General features: G+C 43.2%; 1 protein-coding gene across 1 annotated transcript in view; it reads right to left on the minus strand.

Annotated features, from left to right (window-relative positions):
• LOC124796009 (facilitated trehalose transporter Tret1-like) overlaps nucleotides 1–14129 on the minus strand; it is a 148996-nt gene extending 134867 nt beyond the window's left edge. Inside the window, exon 1 of the mRNA XM_047260091.1 lies at nucleotides 13991–14129. Coding sequence (XP_047116047.1) covers nucleotides 13991–14129 — 139 coding nt within the window. The remainder of the gene's footprint in view (nucleotides 1–13990) is intronic.
• Nucleotides 14130–21120: the final 6991 nt, after the last annotated feature.

Genomic DNA, 21120 nt, shown 5'->3' on the forward strand with positions numbered 1-21120 from the left:
TTGGCACAGCCTCATTGTAGGGATTGTGCTGCATCCACTTGTTGACATTCTGTTCTCTATTGGTATATTTACTCGCTATTAGATGTTTTGCTTACGCTCAGTGCCATATATTTTAAGATAAGAAAATGAACTACTATAATGCTACGAACGACATTAGTACAAGAAACTTCATTGAAGTCACATGAGCTGGAGGTTTTATGGAACCTGTATAAATTTATGCTAATAGGAAGGAAGCTAACGACATGACATACCAACACTAGCTTTAGACCATTGACAGTTATGACACTGCATTCTTCGTGAGCAATTGAAATAGCAAGTGACACTTGACACAAGAAATACTCCACATGTTTGCTTCTGTTTTCCTATGATTCTTGAAGTGGTGTACACACTGTGAAATATTACGATCATTAACACTCCGTACTCGTACTTACTTACTGAAAGTTATTCGAAGTAAAGGCTGTTAGAGGTCATGTATGCATTTCTTTTGTTTAATGATGGACAAAGTAACCAAAATGTATTTTATAATTCATAATGAGTAGAAGATTTGGGTCAGATGGATTACACAGAGGTTGTGTGTGGACATTGTGTCTTCGGATTGTATGGGACGATGAATTGAAGTTTGCACTAGGATTTTATCTGTACTTGTTCGAGGAGACTGACTAGAGGAAAGAGTTGTTTTCGAAGTGAAATGATATTGGTAATAAGGTTTGTATGTATCGACGTATTGAAGAGGTATTGAGATTATGTGAAGTTGATGATTATTGGAGTTTTGGTGGACAAGAGGTAAGGTAAATGATATTGATGATAATGTTTATATGTATCGACGTAAGAGGTATTACTGAAGTTTTAAGATTATGTGATGATAATGTTTATTGGAGTTTTGGTGGATAAGAGGTAAAGTAAGTGAGGAGCATATTTTTCTTGTTGGTTTATATGGAACAAGAAAGATGAAGTTGGCAGACTAGAACACTCAAGTAGAAGGAAGATAGTCTACACACACACTTTGTTAAATCACTAAGCAGTATATACTTTTTTTGGAGAGAGAAAGTATTTGCATATCTTGGAACACTGACAGTTGTTCAGCAACCGTACATTTGATTTGGCTTGGCAAACATTGGTCTTGACATGATGACTATGATGTTGACTAACTATTATTGACTGTTATACATTGCTGCCACTACTACTTGATACACAAGTTGGACATAAAATTTTGGACAGAATTGCATTTACACAGTTAACACTATTCTATTACATAGTAGTACTTAATGTGGATGAAAGATGAGTGAGTGTGTTTTGTGTGTTTTCCTTTCCTAATCCTAAATAATTGGTACCGACCTATCTCCTAAATATTATTTTACTTGTTTGTTGTGGCTTGCACAGACACCCATAAATATTATAGGTTTACGGATATTTGTGTATTTGTAATATTTAATATGACAATTATCTGATATCATTTGTGTGTTTATTATAATTTGCATGTTTAGTGTAAGAGCATTGATAATTATTTTGTAAAAGCAATTGTGCCTTCAAACTGTTGTTCGTGCTTGCACCTATTCAACATTGCTGGGTGCCACTTAGAAATGTTTAATTTATGCTAATGAACTCTGATGAACTGTCTGATTAGTGATAGTGAATATTATGGACTGTTACCTGCACCTGTCAACATTACTGGGTGCCACTGATGGACTGCTTCTACTGAAATTATGTCACCTGTTGGTGTCTGCACCCACTCAACATTACTGGGTGCCACTGATGGACTGCTTCTACTGAAATGATGTCACTTGTTGGTGTCTGCACCTGCTCAACATTGCTGGGTGCCACTGATGGACTGCTTCTACTGAAATGATGTCACTTGTTGGTGTCTGCACCTGTTTAACATTGCTGGGTGCCACTGATGGAACTGCTTCTACTGAAATAATGTCACTTGTTGGTGTCTGCACCTGCTCAACATTACTGAGTGCCACTGATGGACTGCTTCTACTGAAATTATGTCACTTGTTGGTGTCTGCACCTGTTCAATATTACTGGGTGCCACTGATGGACTGCTTCTACTGAAATGATGTCACTTGTTGGTGTCTGCACCTGCTCAACATTTCTGGGTGCCACTGATGGACTGCATCTATTGAAATAATATCACTTGTTGGTGTCTGCACCTGCTCAACATTACTGGGTGCCACTGATGGAACTGCTTCTACTGAAATGATGTCACTTGTTGCTGTCTGCACCTGCTCAACATTGCTGGGTGCCACTGATGGAACTGTTTCTACTGACATAATGTCACTTGTTGCTGTCTGCACCTGCTCAACATTGCTGGGTGCCACTGTTAGAACTGTTTCTACTGAAATGATGTTACTTCTTGCTGTCTGCACCTGTTTAACATTGCTGGGTGCCACTGATGGAACTGTTTCTACTGAAATAATGTCACTCGTTGGTGTCTGCACCTGTTGACCATTGCTGGGTGCTACTGCTGGAATTGTCAACTACTTGTTTATTGAACTATGGAAAGCATTTATGTGAATATTTGTATAAACTGATTTTTTTGTGTATTTACTGTTTGTGAAATGTTATGAGACTCTTACCTACACCTATCTGACATTGCTGGTGCCATTGATTGAATGGTACTTGTGTAAACTATTATGTAAAATCACATGTATGAAAGCATTTGTATTCCTTACTGTATTTTATATATTAGGTTATGGAACGGTCAGTGCAAAGCCAAAATTTATTTAGTTATATGATATTTAATTATTAATATTATCTTTTATTTTTGTTTGTGTTTTTTTTTTTGGACGAATTTGGTGGTATTTTCACCACCAATGCTGGCAAAAATACCATCAAATTCTGGCCCGTGGAGGAGGGGCATATGAAAGGTGGCTACACTGAGCCACTGCGCCAGAGATTGCGCCAAAGAGTATTATTCAGCCGCCTCCACTGGCAGTTCTTGTCGAGAAGTCGTGGTGGAGAGTGCTTATTGTGAAGTAGCAGTAGGCAGTGCTTGTTGAGATGTAGCAGTGGTGAGTCGTTGTTGAGAAGTTGTGGTAGTGAGTGCTTGTTCAGAACTTGTAGTATTGTTTTGATGGGCTAGACACCAGATGTTGTTGGATTGGGGATGCTGTATTGATCAGAGTGTGCTTTTCGTCAATATATATGAAGGTAAAAAAATTCCTTTTTTTTATTATTTCAATGTCTTAAACAATAATGCCTCTTGGACACAGGTTCAGTCAACAAAGCATCTGGCTCGTGTTCTTGTATTAGACTGTATTTCTGGTTTCTATGTGCAATTATAGTATTTCTGTTTTTTTTTAATTACTTCAGTATAAATGGTGTGTAAAATATCTGGTCTTATTGAGGAAGAACCGTGCCAGATGTGTACGTTGAATCACACTTCCACACACAGAACAGCGACACTTGTGCCTTGTTGTTTCGTAGCTTTCATAGTTGCTGGGGACTTAATTAATTAATTGTGTTAACGGAAATTTCCTTTCATTCTTTGTTGTTATTCTATGCAGTCAGATTGCGTACAAATACCAGTCAGGGCCAACCGGTTACGAGACTGCGTAACCGGACAGACAGCGACGAAAATTAAAAAATATTTGCATAATTAATTTAATTAAGCCCCCATGCACTGTTTAGGTTTTTATGTTGGTAACGCCACGTAGCGCTCTATATGAAAATCACTGACTGTGCTGTGTGAAGTCTGTGGCTGGTTTTCATTGTTGGAATTTTCTCTATTGTAGTGTTGGGCGATTGGATGTGAACAGCGCGTAGCGTTGCGCAGTTGAAGGTGAGCCGCCAGCAGTGGTGGATGTGGGGAGGGAAATGGTGGAGTTTTGAGAGCGGATGATCTGGACGTGTGTCCATCAGAAAGAGTAGATTTGTAAGCCTGGATGTCATGAACTGATAATGACTTGTGAACACTATTAAGATAAATACATTGTTTGTTCTCTATCAAAATCTTTCATTTGCTAACTATGCCGATCAGTAGTTAGAATCTTTTATTTAGCTTGCAGTATTGGCGCTCGCTGTATTGCAGTAGTTCGAGTAACGTAGATTTATGTGAGGTAAGTGTTTCATGAAAGGTATAGGTTATTGTTAGTCAGGGTCATTCTTTTGTAGGGATTATTGAAAGTAAGATTGCGTCGCGCTAAAAATATTGTGTGTCAGTTTTGTGTTCATCAGAATAAGTAAAGAGAGAAATGTCTGAGTACGTTCAGTTCTGCTGAGCTGTTTGAAAATCAAATAACGTAAGACGTTTACCAGCACAGTCATTCCTAATTATTCTAAGGGGATGTTTCATATGTCGACCCTTAGCCGAGGATACCTCACTGGAATCTTCTGATTTTTTTCTTGTAGTTTGTCTAATTAGTGTAGCTATTGTTTATTGCTATCGTGTAATTGTAGAAGGAATCTTCTTTGTAGTTGTAGTTGTAGTTTTTCATTGTTGTACAGTAAAACAATTGCGGCATGCATGTAGATTTGCACCGAATATTTCGCAGCTGTGCTTGCAATTAATTAGGTATTATTTTTAGTGCTATTTTAATGTGTTTTCTTATTTTACTGTTCAAATTGTGCTTTTCTGTGTTATCGTGTGAAATATTGTGACAATTATGGCATGTGAAAAACGTAATACTAGGCTCCAAAGTAAATTGAGAAGACAGTGAAGACGAGAGTAGTGTGTTAGCGCCACCGTGTAATGAATTAATTAATGTTCGACATAGTAATTTGGTAATTGCGCAAGGGAAATGGACTAGGCAATAAATAATAGTGTAGGCAGTGAAACAGCTAGTTAACAGGGTAGTAGTGTCGATCGATCGGTCGGCAACAGCCTGCCCCAGGAACTCGAAATGACAGGACAGAATCTTGCAAATACCGTAGATTCAGGTTTTACTTCCTCACCTTTTTCTCAATTAAGTCAAGACACATTTTCCGATTTTCAAAATGCGTATGTTGCCGGTGCAAATGCACTGCCGAAAAGCATAAAGGAACAGATTCCAGACACTAATACATTACTATTGCAATTAATGCAACAAATGAAACAAAATCATAGACAAACACAGCAACAGTTAGACGCAATGGAATAAAATCAAAAACAGTCACAGCAACAAACTGAACAAAATCAGAAACAAATTAAAGAAACACTTCAACAAACACGTGAAGATTTAACTACTGAGTTTCATAAAATCGAATCGAAATGTCAAAAAGTCTGTAATGACGTAAAAACACAAATTTGTAAGCATTTTCAATCTATTTTTTCGCAGCATGAAAATCCATTACAGAATCAGGAAGCAGCCATAAAAGAACTGCAAACCATTGTTCATGAAAATCGCGAGACCTTGCGGGCTAAAATTGACTCAGTTGCATCTACCGATTCGGTTATGTAACTTGCAAAAACTCAGGAAAACTTAAAGGACTCAGTAGATACTCTGAAAATTGGTTCAGAAAGACACATGGAGGAAATTAGTTCATTATCAGAGAAAGTAGTCGATCAGCTAAATAATTTATCTACGAAGGTAGATGATAATCTGAATGACATAAGACCAGTAGTCTTTAATGACACAGAAGAGTACGAACAAATCAGGAAATTCAAACTAAATCAGAATCAAATTAATACGCAACACAAAAGAGAAATCGGGGAAGTACAAGATCAGTTGCCACAAGTAATACAAGAATTAAATGTTTCAGAGGAGACTCGCGCTCCAACACGGGCAGAGGGACTTAGAAATACGGAAAAGCCATAAAATAATAACACAGGGCATTTCAGAAATTATGAAAGAAATTGGCAAGGTGCAGCGAATTTTGAGATGGAACCGCCGACAAGACGTAACAATGACCGATGTGCGGAGATGGAACCGCCAACAAGATGTAACAATGACCGATGTGCGACTCGCCGACACGATGACTTTGACTATAAGCTGTTGAGTACTACACGTAAATTCAAAACATTTAAGAGATCTGGCAACGACATTCATCCACGAGCGTAGCTTCATCAATTCTCTCATTGTTTTCCTCCCAACTGGTCATTAGAGCACAGATTAGAATTTATGTGTGACTACTTAGAGAATGAACCAGGTGTAAGATTACGATCGGTCATTCACGATTGTCACAGTGAAGGAGAATTTTATCATGCCTTCCTCTCAGCGTATTGGTCTCAAGCTACTCAAGACCGAGTAAAACATAGCATCATAATGATGAAACACTTTGAATGATGTAAATTTTCCAGTCTTGTCAAATATTTTGAAGACATGTTGAACAAGAATCAGTACCTGTCAAACCCATACAGCCCCTCAGAACTCATCCGCATTTGCTTAATCAAATTGGCTGAACATTTAAGACATATTATTTTGGCAGGATGTTGCAAAGACGACATTGAAGCTTTTCAGGGTCTCTTACAAGAATTAGAAATTGACACAGACAGTCACGGGATGCGAAAACAGTAAAACAATCATTACAGGTCACATCCGTCACAATTCAGTGACGACAGAAACAATAACTGGACATGACAAGGCTATTCTTACAACGCAAATCGTGACCAACACAGACACCACCCATATGACAACTGTTGACAGAGTAATAATACTTACAGGGAAAGATCACCTCTCCACGGTAATGATTATGACAGAGACAATCAGAGAAATAGACAATATGGGAACCAAGATAATTATTATCAAGGGAGACAGAATAACTTCAGACGAGATGGTCAACCGCGCGGTTACGAGTCCGGTAGAAATACTCCTCACATGACCGACAAAAAAGAAACTGTGGAAACTACCGACATAACGAGAGACCTGAATTTCATCAGAACTGGCCGGATTCAAACAGTGCAGGGCCCCCTCGGCAAGGTGAATTTATAGAAGTTAGGTCTCCTAATCCCAATAACGATGCGTGCCAACAAAGAGCAGTAGGCAATGACTCATACCGCTGGCAGCCACAAAACGTACTTATGAAGCTGACGACGTAGCTGCCGTGGCTAGTAATTACGTAAAAATGAAAAACATTAGGGACATCTTACTCCAGGAACACGATGTAAAACATAACAACATTGCATATCCTGTAATTCACATTACAGTAAATGATGTAAAATTTACGGCAGTACCTGACTCTGGCAGTCCCATTTCAGTAATTCGTGAAACAGCCTTTAGCAAATGCAACAAATCGAACGATTGTCCCACACTCTCATTATGTAAGATTAAATTACAAGGTGCAATCGATGGAAAAAGTGTAGATGTAAGTCAACAAACCAACTTAGAATTCTTTTGTCAAAGCCACAGTTTCTCTATGAACTTTCTTATTGCTCCATTATTGTCGACGGAAACTACACTCCTGGAAATTGAAATAAGAACACCGTGAATTCATTGTCCCAGGAAGGGGAAACTTTATTGACACGTTCCTGGGGTCAGATACATCACATGGTCACACTGACAGAATCACAGGCACATAGACACAGGCAACAGAGCATGCACAATGTCGGCACTAGTACAGTGTATATCCACCTTTCGCAGCAATGCAGGCTGCTATTCTCCCATGGAGACGATCGTAGAGATGCTGGATGTAGTCCTGTGGAACGGCTTGGCATGCCATTTCCACCTGGCGCCTCAGTTGGACCAGCGTTCGTGCTGGATGTGCAGACCGCCTGAGACGACGCTTCATCCAGTCCCAAACATGCTCAATGGGGGACAGATCCGGAGATCTTGCTGGCCAGGGTAGTTGACTTACACCTTCTAGAGCACGTTGGGTGGCACGGGATACATGCGGATGTGCATTGTCCTGTTGGAACAGCAAGTTCCCTTGCCGGTCTAGGAATGGTAGAACGATGGGTTCGATGACGGTTTGGATGTACCGTGCACTATTCAGTGTCCCCTCGACGATCACCAGTGGTGTACGGCCAGTGTAGGAGATCGCTCCCCACACCATGATGCCGGGTGTTGGCCCTGTGTGCCTCGGTCGTATGCAGTCCTGATTGTGGCGCTCACCTGCACGGCGCCAAACACGCATACGACCATCATTGGCACCAAGGCAGAAGCGACTCTCATCGCTGAAGACGACACGTCTCCATTCGTCCCTCCATTCACGCCTGTCGCGACACCACTGGAGGCGGGCTGCACGATGTTGGGGCGTGAGCGGAAGACGGCCTAACGGTGTGCGGGACCGTAGCCCAGCTTCATGGAGACGGTTGCGAATGGTCCTCGCCGATACCCCAGGAGCAACAGTGTCCCTAATTTGCTGGGAAGTGGCGGTGCGGTCCCCTACGGCACTGCGTAGGATCCTACGGTCTTGGCGTGCATCCGTGCGTCGCTGCGGTCCGGTCCCAGGTCGACAGGCACGTGCACCTTCCGCCGACCACTGGCGACAACATCGATGTACTGTGGAGACCTCACGCCCCACGTGTTGAGCAATTCGGCGGTACGTCCACCCGGCCTCCCGCATGCCCACTATACGCCCTCGCTCAAAGTCCGTCAACTGCACATACGGTTCACGTCCACGCTGTCGCGGCATGCTACCAGTGTTAAAGACTGCGATGGAGCTCCGTATGCCACGGCAAACTGGCTGACACTGACGGCGGCGGTGCACAAATGCTGCACAGCTAGCGCCATTCGACGGCCAACACCGTGGTTCCTGGTGTGTTCGCTGTGCCGTGCGTGTGATCATTGCTTGTACAGCCCTCTCGCAGTGTCCGGAGCAAGTATGGTGGGTCTGACACACCGGTGTCAATGTGTTCTTTTTTCCATTTCCAGGAGTGTATATTGGGAGTAGACTTTTTGAATGAATACAAAGCAATCTTAAACTTTCACAATGCTGAAATAAGTTTAGAGAAAGAAGGCAAGTCAATAGCTTTGAATTTTGAAGATTGGCTCTCAAACTATGACAAAGAAATTAATCGGCTTTGCCTCCTGTTAGACAACAGTTCGGAATTTTCGACGGAACTTGACACTAACAATCACTCTGCAAGAATTGACAGGAATGATCTCGGCGGCGTATTTGATACTAATGAGTTAATTCAGAATAAAATTCAAACAATTGAGAAGTGTAATGACCCTGATAGGCAGGATCGTTTTGAGATTTTACAAGCACATTCCTCAGTTTTAACTCACAAAACAAGAACAATCTAGGGATTTCAATACCAATTTCGTGTTCGTGAGCATACTAAATTTTGTGTTAGACCATACGTAATTCCGGCGCATTATAGGGACCGTGTTAGAACAGAAATACAATCTATACATGACGAGGGCATTATTGAGCCTGCAGTATGCTCATACAACAATCCATTATATGTTGTTGAGAAGAAAAATGGATCGATCAGGCTAGACGTAGACTCGAGACAAATCAATACTATCATCACTCCTGAAACAGACAGGCCGCAAACGTTGGAAGATCTTCAAAATTTTAATGGTGTAAAAGTGTTGTCTTCTATTGATCTCAGATCCAGCTTTTATCGGATCGAACTTCATCCAGAATGTAGAAAATACACAGCTTTTCTTTGTCTCGGCATTTGTTATCAATTTCGGAAACTTCCTTTTGGTTTGAACATTTCTTCCGCAGCATTCATTCGTGGGCTAAATTCCATATTACCTGAGTTCTTCAAACGTCACGTCACCTTATATGTGGGCGATATTCTAACAGCAGAAGCCTCATGGAAACAACATAATCGCATCCTCAACAGTGTGTTACGTATTTTTGCAGAATCTGGAATTACAGTTAACTTGGAAAAGTCTGAATTCGGTAGGTCAAAGGTTGAGTTTTTGGGACATATTATTTCTTCTGAAGGCATTCAGCCGGATACTGAAAAGTGAGAAGCAATCAGAGCCATTCCAGTTCCATCCACAATAAAACAAGTCCGCAGTTTCTAGGTCTCGTAAATTTTTACCGTCGTTTTCTGAATATACAAATTCTAGTTACACCAAAACTTTGTTCTCTCACTGGAAAAAATACTGTTTTTAACTGGGATGAACAGCCACAGTTCGAATTCAATTCTTTGAAAGAAGCGCTACTTAACGCGCCAATACTAGCTCATGCAGATCTGTCACAAGATTTCTGCCTTAGCACGGATTTTTCTAAAGTCGGTCTTGGTGCCCCTTTATTTCAAGAGGCCAGAGAAAATGACACTACTGTTTAGAAAACCATTGCTTTTGCTAGCCGAGTGCTTACAAAATCTGAAAAAAATTATTCCGTTACTGAATTAGAAGCTTTAGCTATCGTTTGGGCATTTAACAAATTCCGTTTGGGCATTTAACAAGTCCGTTTCTTTCTTTCTGGTAAACACAGCGATCATGGTGCATTACAATTTCTTATGTCTTCAAAATTAAATCATGACAGGTTAAAACGTTGGGCATTGTTTCTGCAAGAATTCCGCTTCACAATAGTCTACATTTCCGGCAAGGACAACATTGTTGCGGACGCACTATCACTTGCACCGGCTGGGCTTGAGAAAAGTAACACAGAAGGCGGCAACCTCGAAAAAAATTTCAGTATTCTTTACATTCAGTAAGTCGCCTTTTAAAACTTCACCACATCTTTAAAGGACATTGCTCATGAACAAGATAAAGGTCCAATTTGGGAAGACATCAAAAGTAAATGGCACGAAAAGACACACACACAGATTCGGCATTATTATCTGGTTAGAAACAACATACTCTTCAAACGCTGCACTGTTGATGACAAGCTATGGGTACTTTGCATTCCTGACGATTTTGTTAATAAGCTCATTTGGTACATTCATTTCAGCCACGCACATTTTGGTCCACGAAAACGTTATCATATTCTTAGGACAACTTGTTATTTTAACAATATGGAAAAGAGAATTCGAAGAGTCTTGTCTATTTGTAAACTTTGTCAGAAGACTAAACCACCTACTATCTCACATCGTGCTCCGTTGTTTCCTATCATTCCTTCTAAATTAAAAGAATTTGCTGCTGTTGATCTCTTGGGACCCCCTGTCAGAACATCGAATGGATTTTCGTACGTTTTAGTCGCTGTTGAACTTACTTCAAAATTTGTTTCTTTCACACCATTACATAAAGCCACTGGACGGTCTGTATCCAACGCCTTTGTTAAAAATTTCTTACGTGAAGTTGGCCACGTTCCTCAAGTCATTTCAGATAACGGACCGCAATTCATATCTGCTGTTTGGTCACGCATGCTTCGGAATCATAAAATCAAACCTGTTTTTATTTCATTGTACTCACCGCATTGTAACCCGTCTGAACGGATTATGAAACAAATCAATAAGCTTTGCAGAGTTTATTGTCACAGAAAGCATCAGTATTGAGACAGATATTTACACTTATTTCAAAATGTGCTGAATGAAATGCCTCATGACTCCACTGCTTTACCACCTATTCTTGTACTGAAGAATGAAGAACCACCGAGCAGAATCAGAGAGCTTGTACCTTTTCCGAATACACATAAACTTCGACACAAAGACATAATTGATTTGGCTATTAAAAATATAAATTCTGCTGCAGACAAAAGGAGAAAACTACACGTTAAAGCAAATGCAAAGAAACTATATATTTGTCAGAAAGTTCTCATTAAAGCCCATTCATTGTCACATAAGAAGAAACACTTGTGTCACAAATTCTTTCTGATTTACAGTGGACCTTACAGAATCCGACGTATACCACATGATAATTGCGTTGAAGTTGAAACCCTGCGTATTAGGAAGAGTAAAGGTTTACACCACATTTCACATGTAAAACTGTTTATTTAGAGATGATCTGCTTTTTAACTTAGTGTTTGCCATAAAATTCTCATTTTTACTCAGATGGATGTTGCGAAATAAAAAGGACATCCTGCAGTGATCAGTAGTTTTCGCATCAAAAAAATGAAAGTTTACGTATCTTTTAGGATGTGGTATTGATTTTGTACACGGTAGACATGTACAAGAGATGTGTGATGGGTTAATACATGTATCAAACGTATTGTTGTAAAGCTCCGACCTCGGCAGTTTGCTCACCCCTCATCGACAAGAGTACTGTAGACCTAGTTCGTTGTTTTACTCAGCAGGATGTTACGAAATAACGAGGAGGGGGAGCGGGGGTGCGAATTGTTGTTGCATGCTGTCGGGTGTAAATATGACTGTGTCTCTTTCTTCCGATATGCAAATAGACAGCGCTTGTATTGATATTTGCGCATTTTAAATGCATGTAATACCCAAAAGCAGGACAATATATTTACAGGACTTTCACAGACACCAATTTTGAATGCTCGGAGGCCAGGAAGCGGCCGGAAGTGACTAGTGGCAGTTGGCAGAGGATTTGCTGTCAGCGCCAGCGCATTGAATAGCGACAATAGCGACTGCCGCAGCTACCTCAACGGCTACTGGTCACAATGACCGGCCCTCTCGCGAGTGCAGCCGTTCCAGTGCCTCTTCCTACTGTTAGACGTAGCCGAGAGTCTTAGGATACTGTTGGCCGGTCTTCTTTTGGAGCGTTGTCTTTTCCCTATCCGTCACGAATAGCCAAGTATTTCGCTATATGATTTCTGCAGTATATGGTTGTCAACCCATCACCAATCAAAGCAGAGCATCGCCAGCAGATGGATCTCTTTCTGTATCGTCAGTAAGAGGTTAGAACAGGCGTGGGAAAGCAGTATACCTGCCATTGTGAGTATCCAACCACAGACCAGAACAGTATATCATTGTCAACACCAACCAGAGCACAGAACCTGCAGTGGATGGACGTCTTTGTGTACCATCAACAATAGGTTATAACAGGCCTGGAAAATCAGTATTCCTACACATGGGGGATGGGGGTGGGGATGGAGATAAATGGAGAAGGGGAGGTAGGAGGGGAAGTAAGACCGGTTCTAAGCTGCTTAGTCTGTATTCACGCATCGAGGTGAAGACACATGCACTGTTCTGGTGGAAACTTTTTTTTAATAGTTGTATGCCGTTATTACTGTGTTTTGTCTTCCTGTAGAAGCAAGGCTGGAATTCACTCAGAGATAGCGTAACATAGTCCTTGCTATTGTTTGTTTTTTTAATAGTTGCTCACTTCTAAGAGAATTATGTCTGTCTCCTCCTAAGATACACTGGTAGCACTCACAAGTAAAACATGTCTATCCATCTCAGAATGTTCGCTCAACTTTGGTTATTGTGTTGGTGTTTGGTCCTAACAGCATTACTTTATTGGCGAAGTCTTCTACTCACCATACTGTGTAGAACTTGCTAGCTGAATGTAGGTTTAAGGACTGTTGGATTGAGTTAAGTGCTTATATTGTAGTATATTCACCACAAGGTTCAATGTTCTCGGTTCAGTATTCATTGTAGCAAGCGTAAGTTCATACAAGACTGAGTTTACACTTACTTAGCTGGAGATTTTATTGATTTTAGTACTATATCCACTATCTGCACTTTTGCTATTGTATCCCGCCTGGAAGGCGGCTCGTGGATCTGCTCCTGAAAGCTGACAGAGAGGCCAAATGAGAGGAAGCTACTAGGAGCAGGTGAGGTAAAGCACGTCGGTCCAAATGGTTCAAATGGCTCTGAGCACTATGAGACTTAACTGCTGAGGTCATCAGTCCCCTAGAACTTAGAACTACTTAAACCTAACTAACCTAAGGACATCACACACATCCATGCCCGAGGCAGGATTTGAACCTGCGACCGTAGCGGTCGCGCGGCTCCAGACTGTAGCGCCTAAAACCGCTCGGCCACTCTGGCCGGCAAAGCACATCGGTATTGCAAGTAAAGTAAAAGAGGTTTTGACTGATGCATGAATATATATAAATGTATATGTAACTTTGTACAGATGAGCACGTAGGTGTGCAACCAAAGTGCAGGTAAGAAAATCTCAATAGCAAGCTAAGCCAAAGCGATGGTTCTCGGCCGTCTGCTCCTCATGAACTGCGCGAAAGCCGAGCGGCGTTCGTAGGGCTGAACAGCGTCGGCTAGAGGGCGCTGTCGTCGGTGTGGATCGTCCACTATCGTAGTGCCAACCTACGCTGTGGCATCGGAACTATCGATACCACACCCCTCCCCCCTGAAACGGCGTACCGTCGTGGAATAGGGCTTCCGGCGGCGGGCGGAGGGCCCCAGGGGCGGCGCAACTGAGAAACGCCCCGTTGAAAACCTCCCCGGGACGCGCACCGCCACTGGGTATGCTCGGATGAGGAGGCGGAGCAACAACCTCCATGGGCGACGGCGACGGCGGCGGCGGCGGCGGCAATGGCGTGGCGGCAGCCTCAGTGTCCATCGGCTCCGGCACCGCAGAGGAACACGGCGGGGACGGCGACAGCAGCGGTCAGAGGTGGGACCGTTGCGGCTGCGAGAGGTGCCCGCCCGGCGCAGCTGGAGGATGCTAAGTTCACCGGACTTGGATACGATGTGACGTCATTATGACGTATACACGCTACATCGAAAACGATAGAAACCGTATATCGACTATTCGACTTTTGTGAACTTTCGAGAGGTTTTGACAGGGTAGCGCTGTGCTCTGCACCATTCGTTGAAATGTGTTTTGCGTTCCTTGCGTTTAAATCGTGTATTGTACTGTGTTTATGTCCTGTGCGTTGTTTTTCGTTTGCTCGTCTCTAATTATGTGTTCAGCATTCGAGAAACTAACGAGAGAAAATCTGAAAGATTTCAACATCGATGACGACGGGCAATTGCGTGGTTATTGTGAATCTCAAGCAGAAATTGATGTACTTCTGACCCAACTGAAGAGCGTCGGTTATTTGTACTCGGTAAGAAGAAGCACTCAGCAGCCAAAATCTTTAGATGCGTCAAGACACTAACCTTTCGTTAAGATTACATTGAGAAATCCACTTCCCCTCGTATTTCATCTCCGGTCGACGATTTTTCTTCAACAATGCCTCATATTTTTCTTTTTAAGTTCGAAATTCAATCATTCTACACAACAGTCATTACTGGACACTAAGGTACCTGTCTCTGCGGTCCGAGTGTAAAATTACTTGGAATTATGGTTGATAAAAGACTATCTTGGGATGGACATATAAATTACTTAGCTAACAAACTTGCACGAGTTCTCTTTCAGCTATATAAATTAAGAAAAAAAAGTCAGCAAGAGTATGCTGCTACAATCTAATATGTACTGACAAGACCAATTGTATGAAACCATACTAAAATATTGATAATAAATAAATATTATTTTCGGCGTAAGCGTTCAATACAACAATCACACAATCTAATCTGGTCAGGACACAAGAAGACTTCACTTTTTTACGAAACGTGTTGTCCGTGGTGTTTTCAAGGCCACGGCCAGGAATATTTCTATTAATATCCAGCTCTTTTACTTTTATTTTGGCGAAATACATATACGCTGCCACACTGAGCTGTTATCAGAATCGCACGTGTCAAAACAAACCACTAGCTGACGACAGTTTAGAATCTCGAACGTTCGTAAAAGTCGATAGGTGTGTTAATCGACTAAAGCGTGTTACGTCATAATGACGTCACATCATATCCAGGTTGGGTGAACTTAGCATCCTCCGGCGCAGCTGACCAGCCCGGCGGCATGGCGCACGCAGGGGCGCCCGTGCCGGAGGCGCGAGGGCCGAGGCGCCATCGGTGGAGTCGTGGGCTGAGGCGGCGGAAGCTGCGAAGCATCCAATTCTGCCGGATAAAAACCAGCAGCAGAAAACTGAGGGCGGCACGAACGGATCTGGTTCCGGTGTCGCTTGACAGTGCTGGAGACACCTGAAATTAAAAATAAGGTGCGGCCGAGCTGGCGAAGAATGCACCCCTGCTCCCAGCGCTTCCTGCCAGAGAAAATGCGGTAGAACACCAAATCATGCGGCGCCAAGCCAGAACGAGGCGCAGCAGCGGGAGTACGCAGCAGCAGGTGCAATAGCTGCAGGAGCGACCGATGGGCGCGGCAATGTAGCAATTCCGCTGGGGAACGGGCGCCGCGCGGCTGGGAGCAGTAGGAAGCAAGGAAAGTCCAGAGCACGCGCTGTCGACAGTGCGTGGCGCGCTAGTTTTTCATCTGCAACTTAAATGTACACACAAAGTGTTCAGCCTCACCGTTCGACTGGGGGTGGAACGGGGCTGAGGTCAGATGGCGAATGCCATTAGCAGCACAGAACGCTTCAAACTCGGAGGACACAAATTGGGGGCCATTGGGTGGAGACAATAACTTCGGGAAGGCCCTCAATGCAAAAAATAGATGCCAAAGCCCGAATAGCACTGACAGATGTAGTAGAAGACGTAGGCACAACAAAAGGGAAGTTACTGTATGCATCAATAACTATCAACCAGCAGGTGTCCCAGAAAGGAACTGCAAAATCAATATGAACGCGTTGCCAAGGCGCTGTAGGAGTCGGCCACACAAAGAAGCACAGGCGGGAAGCAGATTGATGCTCCGCGCAAGAGCGACAGTTAGCAAGCAAATTCTCAATTTGTTTATCAGTGCCGACCCAAGTGCAGTGACGACGCACTAATTGCTTCGTCCACACTATACCCCAATGACAAGAGTGCAGTAATCGGAGGATTTTCGACTGCAATGAACGAGGTACAACCACACGAGACTGATCATTGTCAGCAAAAAATAACACCGTGGTGTACAGACAAGTTGTGATGCTGCGCAAAGTAACGTCGAACAAGGGGATCACGAATCTACGTAGCAGACGGAGGCCAGTGTGTACGAATATACTGCAAGAGAATCTGCAAAGAAGCATCGGCGGCTGTCGCGGACGCAATGCGACGAAAATCCACCCGACAAACATCAGTTAATTACTTATCCTGCGAATCAATAAACATGCATGATAAGTCGGAAGAATCAAACTCGTCGTCAGTACCGAAAGGGAGGCGAGACAAAGCATCAGCATTGCCTTGCTGGGCCGTAGGCCAAAACAAAATTTCATAATTGTAGTTAGACAAAAACAAAGACCAACGTTGCAACTTCTCTGCAGTACGGGCTGGAACTGGCTTGGACGGGTGAAACAACGACGTCAAAGGCTTATGGTCGGTGACCAAATAGAACTTGCGACCGTACAAAAAATAATGAAACTTGGCCACTCCATAGACAATAGCTAAAGCTTCTTTCTCGATTTGAGAATAGTTGTGCTGGACAGAATTGAGCAACTTAGACGCAAAAGCGATTGGGTGATCGACAGAATTAATGCAGTGTGAGAGGACTTCTCCGATGCCGTGAGAAGATGCATCGACAGCCAAAACAACTGGTTTTGATGGATCGAAAGGAATCAAACAACGATCACTCAACAAAGCAGATTTGAGCTTATGGAAAGCAGCATAATATTCCGAAGACCAACCAAAAGGAACGTTCTTACGCCAAAGGCGATGCAAAGGCGCTGCAATCTGCGCTGCATTTGGTATAAGCCGAACATAATATGTAATTCTGCCCAACACAGACTGAAGTTCTTGCAAGTTCCTGGGTGCTGGCAAGTCTCTAATCGCATGGAGATGTGACGGCGAGGGGTGGATACCCTGTCCATTAGTCATATGTCCTAAATACTGAATCTCAGTTTGAAAAAAATTTGCACTTGTCTCTATGACACTTGAGTCCTGCCTGCAAAAGTACAGTAAATAAGGCACACAAATTCTGCAAATGTTTGTCAGGGGTGCGCCCTGACACGACAATATCGTCCAGATAATTGGAACAACCTGGGTCAGTAGCACACAACTGCTGTAAGTAAGACTGAAAAATAGCAGGAGCCGAAGCACAACCGAACGGAAGGCGGTCAAACTTGAATAATCCAAGGTGGGTGTTGATCACAAAATATCACTGCGACTGTTTGTCGAGCAGAATCTGAAAGTATGTGTCCTGCAAATCAATCGTGGAAAAAAATTTTCCCGCACCAAGCTTATCAAAAATGTCTTCAGGACACAGTATGAGAAATATAGCTACCACTGTCTGGGGATTTACCGTACACTGAAAGTCAGCACAAATACGGATACAACTGTTTGGTTTTTTCACACACGCTAAAGGCGAAGCCCATTGCGAAGCAGAAACAGGTTCAATGACACCACTGTCTTGCAAATGCTTAAGTTAAGCAGCTACGGTGTCACGTAGTGCGTGCGGTACCGGGTATGAGCACCGGAAAATAGGCATGGCATTGTCTTTAACTACATCATGCGCTGTAAAGTCGGTGGCACAACCAAGGCCATCAGAAAAGAGTTCAGCAAAATCATCGCATAGTGCGGCAACACTGTCTGCATGGTCACTAGCGCTGATGCAAAGTACATTGTCCTGAATTGCGAGGCCAAAAAGTTCAAATGCGTCCATGCCAAAAATTTCGCAGCATCACTAGAGTAGAGCACATGGAAACACACAGTACGTCTCATTGCACCATACGTTGCTTGCAAACTACACATGCCGACCACTGAGATTTCCTGTCCAGTAAAAGCAGTCAGCATGGAATGTGAACGATGAAGTGGGGCGAACCAAGCTAGTCATACGTTGATCTGTTCAGTAAAGAAACTGACGCACCAGTGTCCAGCTGCAGGCGAACAGAACATCCACAAATGTTCAAAGTCACAAAAAGTTTCCTTGTATCGCGCTGAATGTGAGAGGAAGTGTCTGGCTAAACTTGTTTATTCACACGACGAGCTGTAGAAGCACAGGAAGCAGAAGGCTGTGAATAAATGGCATTAACGCCCATAAGCTGATGTGAATCATGATCGCGGCGGTTTCTGTTGTGGTGACGCCCACGCAGGTCACGCGAACGGGAGACAGGTTGTGAATTAGAGTTTCTCTTGCCACACACATCTTGCACGTGTCCTTTCTTATTACAAAAAGAACACTGTGTGTGGTGTCACCGCCAGACACCACACTTGCTAGGTGGTAGTTTTAAATCGGCCGCGGTCCATTAGTACATGTCGGACCCGCGTGTCGCCACTGTGTGATCGCAGACCGAGCGCCACCACAAGGCAGGTCTCGAGATACGGAATAGCACTCGCCCCAGTTGTACGGGCGACTTTGCTAGCGACTACACTGACGAAGCCTCGCTCCTTTGCCGAGCAGATAGTTAGAATAGCCTTCAGCTAAGTCCATGGCTACGACCTAGCAAGGCGCCATTAGCCTTACATAGCAATTGATACTTATCGTATAAAGCATGTCTCATCAAGAACGATGTATACAACAAGGATGGATTAAAGTTAAGTATTCCAAAAGCGACGTACCTTTCTTTATAGCATTCATTACGTATCCTGTTTCAGACCTCACGCCATCCTTCGTGTGTTTATAGCGTGCATTGCGGTCCCCTCAAATCACACTGTGTCGGCACTTCTGTCGACACATCACTGTGCTTGATGGGATGGGCAACTGTCCCGTGGGTGGGCACAAAATCAGTTCCGACAAGATTTCAGTTTCTTAGTGGGAGCTTAGCGCCGGCCAGTGTGGCCGAGCGGTTCTAGGCGCTTCAGTCTGGAACCGCCCGACCGCTATGGTCGCAGGTTCGAATCCTGCCTCGGGCATGGATGTGTGTGATGTCCTTAGGTTAGTTAGGTTTAAGTAGTTCTAAGTTCTACCCCTAGACCTCAGATGTTAAGTCCCATAGTGCTCAGAGCCATTTGAACCATTTTTTGGGAGCTTAGCTTGAAACTTGTTTACTTGCGCGCGAGCGGCGCGGCGTGGCTTGCTGTGCCGGGGCCAGGCTAACAGTACACACACCCAGGGTCACATCGAACGCGGGAGTAGCCATATCTAATGTATCTTGTATGTCTAGCAAGTCCACTACTTCCTGCAAAGACGGGTTTTTAAATCTTAAGATTTCCTCGCAGATGCGGTGATCCGCCACATTCTGCACAATAGCATCTCTAATCATGATGTCTGCATATGAGCGTCCATAGGAGCAATTAAAGTCGCAATCAAAAGTTAGTCCCTGAAGGTCAGCTAACCATGATTTATTTGACTGAGTAGGACCACGCCGCAGACGAAAGAATTTGTAGCGCGCAGTTACCACATTTACACTGTCACGGAAGTGGGAGTTCAATGCAGCAATCTCTTCGTCATAAGTCTCTGGGCGGGTGGTGGGAAACAATGTTACGAACACAGTTTTAACACAACACCCGCGTCGGCAATGTTAAAGGCAAGCTGCTCTGTAGCCGGTATGTTGTATGCTGCGAAGTGTGCCCCGAGCTGGGTGATGTATTCTGGCCAGCATTCAACGTCAGGATTGAAGGTAGGAAATGGCGGTGCCGGAGGCGTCGTCGGCGGTAGTACAGGTGGAGGCGTCGGAGGTGCCGTAGTAGCTGCAGTTTGTAGTGTGACCAGTCCATTTACGGCAGTAAGTAGCTGTGTCCTTTGCTGAGCCTGAAACTGTACAAGATCGCATAGTGAAGTCTGTCCCTGTGGTGAAGCCATCGTTTACACAAAATGTCTTATAGCGGAAGGTGGGGGCACTCATACACGCAGGCTCACTGAAAATCGCCTTTACGCCGTGTTTGCGCAATATACGGCCGATTCTGTTCGTCACTCTGGGAATGTATGGCAGAAAGGCTGGAGTAAAGACTATTTTCAAACCGACAAGGAAGATAAAAGAGTGACTTAGATCGGCAAAGGAGAAAAGACGACCCACTTGCAATGTCAGTAATATACCCCATACCATGCACAAAGTGGTTCTTGATGTGCAAAACAATGAATCCCATTCAGATTGTCTGTTGACCTTCATAATTTTTTGCTCTCTCTTCGTGAGCTAAATTAATATATTGTCTTGCATAATTTTTTAATTCAGTTCCATAGCACATTGTCCATATGCGCATTTTTTCTCACTGTTGCTGACACTCGTGTAGTGTATAATGGTGTAATTACTTCCTTCTTTACTGTACATATAATAGTAGACTGTTATTCCTCAAATGCATATTTAATAGTTGCTTAGATATGCTTGTGATTATGTGTCATGTATTTGCCTATGGAGCGCTACGTACCTAAATTATCATTTAAAGAAAAATTTCTTGGATCTTTCGTCTGTATCATCCATCATTCAGTTATCATGTTTTATCATTAACCAAAAACCCATACTTTTGTGATTCCAGCGATCTCTGCATATAGTTTTAAATTCATTGACTGTCATGTCGGTTCCCACGTGTACTCGATAAATGTGTTTTAAATTCGTATTATCTTTTCTTAAAATGACAATAAGTTTTGTGTTATCACTTGCCAACTCTTTTGAAATCCTAAAGTACGTTTGGCTCTAATGAAAAAC

Source organism: Schistocerca piceifrons, chromosome 4 (assembly GCF_021461385.2).
Source record: "Schistocerca piceifrons isolate TAMUIC-IGC-003096 chromosome 4, iqSchPice1.1, whole genome shotgun sequence".
In the NCBI taxonomy this organism is placed as follows: Eukaryota; Metazoa; Arthropoda; class Insecta; order Orthoptera; family Acrididae; genus Schistocerca; species Schistocerca piceifrons.